The sequence below is a fragment of the Phaethon lepturus genome, unplaced genomic scaffold (assembly GCF_000687285.1).
Source record: "Phaethon lepturus isolate BGI_N335 unplaced genomic scaffold, ASM68728v1 scaffold5563, whole genome shotgun sequence".
NCBI classification, from domain to species: Eukaryota; Metazoa; Chordata; class Aves; order Phaethontiformes; family Phaethontidae; genus Phaethon; species Phaethon lepturus.
Window position 1 is genome coordinate 33,198 of NW_010528235.1, and position 6,000 is coordinate 39,197.

A 6,000-nucleotide genomic window follows, 5' to 3' on the forward strand; every position below is an offset into this window, starting at 1 on the left:
TGAACTTCTCTTAATCTATGAAAGACCGAAGATATGTATAGAATGCTTCCTTTAGCAGCTCAGGTAATTCTTGTTTCATGTTTGCAAAATGGTGTTACATTTTTCCAAGTTTTATCAGAGAAGGTACTAATGACATTTTGTTCGGAAATATGCAACCAAAGATTGTGAGACTGCTATTCAAGTGAGCAAACATGTAACTTGCTGAGCAATACTGAAGTAATTACCACGCTATAAAAAGCAGCTGCTACATACACTTTGGTGAAACTTCTCAGACAAACTGGAAAAGCCCTTCATGATCTCAGTCTTCTTAACTGCCAGCTAAAAGCCAAACTAAACCTTACAATAGCAGAACTGAACAGATTCTTCACTTAATGCTTCTTGAATTCACTTAAATGTTCAGAAGAGATGCCATTATTAAATGACTATTAAGTCTAAAGTATTTAAAATAAGAAACATACTTGCATGTACAAGGCATGCCCCATTTACACTTTCATAAACAGGTGAGCATTACTGGATTTTGATAGCATAGACATATTCACTGATCTGAAACACCAATAAACTCTACCTGCTTCGTAGTCATTTACATTCTTTTCCACCACTACCCTCCCTTGCTCGTCACAGAATTTGCTCTCAAAAAACAATGAAAGAAGAGCATTCTCAAAACAGAACAATCCTGCTAAGAAGCTAAGAAGGCATAATACACCAAACCTGCCACTTTCTTTTGAGTAAACTCAATTTGTACCCCAAGAATCACAACTAATCCTACCAGAAATCTGGAAGGGCAAGATCCGAATCAGAGTTTATCTAAGAACTTAAGATTAAAAGACTGTTTGAACTGCAACTGGCTATCACGTGAGCAAAAGCTTTGATGCTGCACACAACCAAGTCTGAACCTTCATTTATTCTACCCATGTTCTGTAGTCCACAAGACGTCAACAACAGCGTTCGCATAAAGTTTCATCTGAGGCCTGCTGAAAATCAGCAGCTGATCACAATATTAATATTCTTTTAAAAGCACCTAATAAGTATTTTAGAATATGTATGGTAGTTACACAAATTTTATTTGGAAGACAGCTAGTTTTTCAGTTTGTCACACTAAAAAAAAAAATACAGCGACCAACCAATGTTCTTCAGAACATGACATTCTGGATATGCCGACTTCAACACAGATCAATGAAATTGATCAAGGAATGTCACGTACAATACAGCAAACATAGGCAAATATATAGACGTACACACATAAACACTGAATCAGAGAATCGTTTAGTTTGGAAGACCTTTAAGATCATCGAGCCCAACCATTAACCCAGCACTGCCAAGTCCACCACTAAACCAGGTCCCTCAGCACCACATCTACACATCTTTTAAATACCTCCAGGGATGGTGACTCTACCACCTCCCTGGGCAGCCTGTTCCAATGCATGATAACCCTTTTGGTGAAGAAATATTTCCTAATATCCAATCTAAACCTCCCCTGGTGCAACTTGGGACTGTTTCCTCTTGTCCTATCACTTATTATTTGGGAGAAGAGACCTTTCAGGTTGTTGTAGGGAGCGACAAGGGCTCCCCTGAGACTCCTTTTCTCCAGGCTAAACACCACACATGTAAAATTAAAGCAAACTGAAGATGTGGGCTGGTTTCACTGTTAAGTTGCATAAAGTCTAGAGAAATCTGTTCTGTGGGTTTCAACATCAGAGTTACTCTTACTCCCCAACTCCTGGAATAGCCACAAAGAAAACTGTGGATCACAACAGCTATAGGAAATTACAAACTTCATGTTACTTACATTTTGCAAAACAGTAATTCAGTCCAGTAGCTGGTGGCGAGCCAATTTGTATTCTTACCAAGAACAGATAATTTTTTAAAGTAAGTTTTTAAATAATTTAATTGCTTCAGAGAACTACCATTAAATAACTTTAAGAACACTAAAGACTGAACTGACAATGATTAGTCAGACTGTGAAAGAACTAACTTTGAATCCCATTACTTCTGCACTACCAGAGCACTCAGATACACATAACACGGCACAAGGCATCATTACCCTCTAACACAACTTTGCTCATAAGCAGCACTGCAAAATGTATACCCAATGAGCTACTGTGGAAGTGTTCTTCTGAAGAACTAGTGTTCTACACCTTTGAAGATGCCAACTTAAAAATGCATAAAACTTGCATCAAGAAACTTGAGAATGGCATCATGATATGTGATGTGCAGTGCATTACAAGCATAAAAAGAAACCCTGACTAGAAATGTGCATAAATTTCAGCTCTTCAGTTCAGCCACCACACAAACCAACATGTCTACAAAAATAATGCCATTTTGGACAACTTAAAAAAAGTCTGAATTCTAACTATATCAATAATTTATACATTAATGCAAAGTAAGTGACAAGAGGTTGCAACACCGCAACATCTACTCAGCAACTAAAGCAGTATTTTTCCCTATGAGTGCATCTTTCATTGGCAGGCAACCTCTTTAGTACAAAACACATTATGTTTTGTGTTTGATTATGTTTCAGTATCTTACTGTATCACATTAAAAAATAAAGTACATTTAATAAAATAATGTTAGAAATGTAAGTAGGACTATTTCCTTTAAGAGCTGTTCATCTTACCTGAATATCCCATAAGAGGCGTATGGCTTCTGCAGACAGATCTACTAGAAGAGAGAGGTGTTTTTCCTATATATGTGCTATTCAGGCCTCGCACAGAAGAACTCGTGAGATTCAATGTGCTAGTGTTTTCTACACAAGAACTTCTATCCCCAAAATATGATTCTGGCGGAGGGGAAATTAAAAACAGCCATATTAAACTGTATATCATTTAACTGAAGAAAGAAAAAAAAAAAATCTGTTTTTATTCAGAAAGCAACATATGTAAATACACAGCTTAGAAAACTTTTTCTTACTAGAAGTAGAGATATCCAGGCAATAACCTTTAATGTCATTCTATAAAAGCTCTCCAAAGTAGTACAAGTATAAAATGAAATAAAGATCAGTCTGGTTTGAAAAGAAGCTTGTACAAATATGGTTATTTTCCACAATGACATTACTTGCAGCACCAATAAAAATCTTTTTTTACATTGTTGGACTGAAATAGCACAGTAGATGTCACAACGCATAATTTCAATTTCTAATGAATTCTAGATTTATGAAAGAATGCTGTGTCAGCTCTATCTCGCATTTGCCCATCAGTTTTAAAATCCATAGCTGAAGCTGCAAACATGTTTATGAAAATTTTAGTTTTTAAAGCTGAGCATTCTCTTTTAAAAAAGGACAATAAAACAAAACAAAGAACCGTGCTCAAAAAACTCCCCTGCTTGAGAATAATCTCCCTTTGAATTTATGGGGTTCAACTCCCAGAAATCATACAATAATCTGGGACGTGTTTGTTATCTGCTGTTTCTTTTACACATGTATCTTAAGATTTATCTACATTCTTAAATCCTGCCAAATCTCTTTTTCTGAGATCATTCTCTAATTTTAAAAAAGTATTTAAAGTATTTTACTTGTTTTCAGTTCTCTTGAGATTACTAAAATCAACACCACATCCTTAATTTAACTTGGATAACTGCTTTTTAAGATTAAAAAAGAAATTAAAGCATAAACATAGTTTTTCCATTTAAAACTTACAAAATTCCAGGTATTAAGAGAAATGCAAACCCAAATGTTTCTGTTCCTTCTATTACGTTAAAAATTGATCTACAAGAAAAAATACTTCAGTATTGTTCTCAGATAACCCATTAACTGCATGACATTTTCTCACAGTTGGTACAACTGTGTGGTATTTGGGGTGGCGGTGTTGTTTTTTAAATCTTACAAAATTGTGACAGATGCGAAAAAAACAACATTATTAGTTCAGACTGCAATTTTTTTTTTTTAAAGAGCATTTTTAAATCAGCATTGCAATGCATATAGATGATTTTTAAAAATAGCATTCACTTAGATTTTGGTGTAAGTTCACTCAGATGTTTGGCATTAGAGAATTTGCTATTATCTTAGAATGTACTGTTTCTGGCATAACACGGAGAATAACGTAATTTTAAAGACCAGATGAACAAAACCATCTACAGATATTTTTTTAAACCAACATTTAACAATTAAGTTATTGCCTACTCAAATTACTCTTCTACGTTTTGTTTGTTGGTTAGGTTTTTTTAGGGTTCACAACTGATCACGTACATTACCCAAAACCATGTTACCATTCTCCCGATATATGCACAATGGAGATATATGTCCTTCAGAATGCATTTTCAACAAGTGTTAAAAGAATTTCCCATTATTTTTATAGTTTTTCTACTGACAAAAAAATAACATTTAAGCCATTTTTTTCTGCCTGCCAATGTAACCAATGTGGTAGGGAATTAAAATAAAATAGGGTTAGAAAATAGGTTTGTGAATTTGTAGCAAGTTGTAACTATAAGAACATTATGCACCAGCAATGCTGCTCGAGAACCCACCTAACCCTTCCCATCTTGATGTAATTATCAAGGACTTAAATGTAACATCGTGATCATGATATTATGTTTTGTTCTAATAACAAGTAGCTAGAAAGAAGGAACACCTTGGTCAGTTCTACGGTCCGGTGGGTAGGTAATTATTCATTCTATAGTCTTGTCTTAAAACAAAGGACTGTGGGGTGAATGATTGCATATTGGACCGACAGCCCATGAAGGTCTATTTAGTGTTGCCAAGCTTAAGTGAACTTTGTAGGAAAGGTAATTCCGGCAGGGGGAGATCGCGACCACCGACTCAGAGACCACCCACTCAAGAAACCCTCCGACTCAAAAGATTAAGGAAGTAAAATCTCAAGAAATTATAGTGAGCATGCGTGGTCATTTACATGTGAGGCGAGGAATATTTAACCAATCATTGTATGGAAACTTGATGAATATGTATTAATCTTGCCAATAAATGTTTGATTTTTGAACTGATCAACGAACACGATTTAGGAGGAGCTATCCCCCATGTTCCCAGCTCTGAAAATAAAGAATGCCTGCCTTTTAACACTACATTGGTGTTACGAGGTTTATTCCTGATTTTGGTGACACCAAGACACAGACTTTGACAGCATGATCAAGTCTTACGACTGCTTGATGTACACATGTTCAGTATGCAGGAGCTGTGGAGGGAACTTGACCTCAGGGGGAGCCAGGAGACTGGTGTTGACAGTAGCTTTACGTAAAGGATGGCAAATACCAGCGTTCCATTGGCGGACCACAACATTCTTACAACACATCAATTTTGAGACTTAAAACTGTCTCAAAGGCCAGGCCAAAAAACCCAACCCAATAAACAAAAACACTGCTACAAAACCAAACAACCAAACAAAAAAACAAACCCCAAACCCATAACCAAGTGAACGTGGTCCAGGTCTCTTAGTAAAGCAAATACCGTGCTGCAATTCAAACCAGTTTATTGACCCCCCCTGGGAACTCTGATACTGGTATCTAAAAAGTTTACGTACAGAAAATAATAAAGATTTACTTAAAGAAGCGTGAAGAACGACTACCATTGTTCTGATGGGCAGAACGAAGAAAGAGGTCACTAAAACGCAGACATGCTGCTGCCCACTTCTCAGTATCCAAGAACCGCTTGTAATTGCTCTCTCGAAGCCCAACGCAAGCAAAGAGGGCAGGAGCATAAAAGAAAACGGCAAGACGCGGACAGAGATGGCCGCACCGCGCTGTACCCCACCTCCTCTTCCGGAAACCGGCGGCTTCACCCTGCTACTACTGGTAGCCCGGCCGGGAGGGAGGCCTTCCCCGCTGGAGAAGTCGCCGGTGCTGTCCGCCGTGCTGCGCGGCGTCTGCAGCAGCCCGAGGGTATAGCGGGGCGTCTGCTCCACTCGCCCACCCAACCCCGACGTGGAAGAGCCGCGGCCCGTATAGGACCCTGAAGCGGATGAGACGGGTGCCCGTGCACACGTGTGCGCCTTACTGCTTTCTTTCAGCATCGCCACCTCGCTCAGAACAGGCACCGTGTCAGGCTCAATGACACCA

General features: G+C 38.0%; 1 protein-coding gene across 1 annotated transcript in view; it reads right to left on the reverse strand.

Moving 5' to 3' along the window:
• Positions 1–5,954, reverse strand: part of MSH4 (mutS homolog 4) — a gene marked incomplete at its 3' end in the record, with an annotated part of 34,681 nt that extends 28,727 nt beyond the window's left edge. Inside the window, exons 1-2 of the mRNA XM_010283595.1 lie at positions 5,696–5,954; positions 2,615–2,776 (exon numbers count right to left, since the gene is read on the reverse strand). Of these exons, the coding sequence (XP_010281897.1) occupies positions 2,615–2,776; positions 5,696–5,954 (421 nt within the window). The remainder of the gene's footprint in view (positions 1–2,614; positions 2,777–5,695) is intronic.
• Between the last annotated feature and the right edge of the window lie 46 nt (positions 5,955–6,000).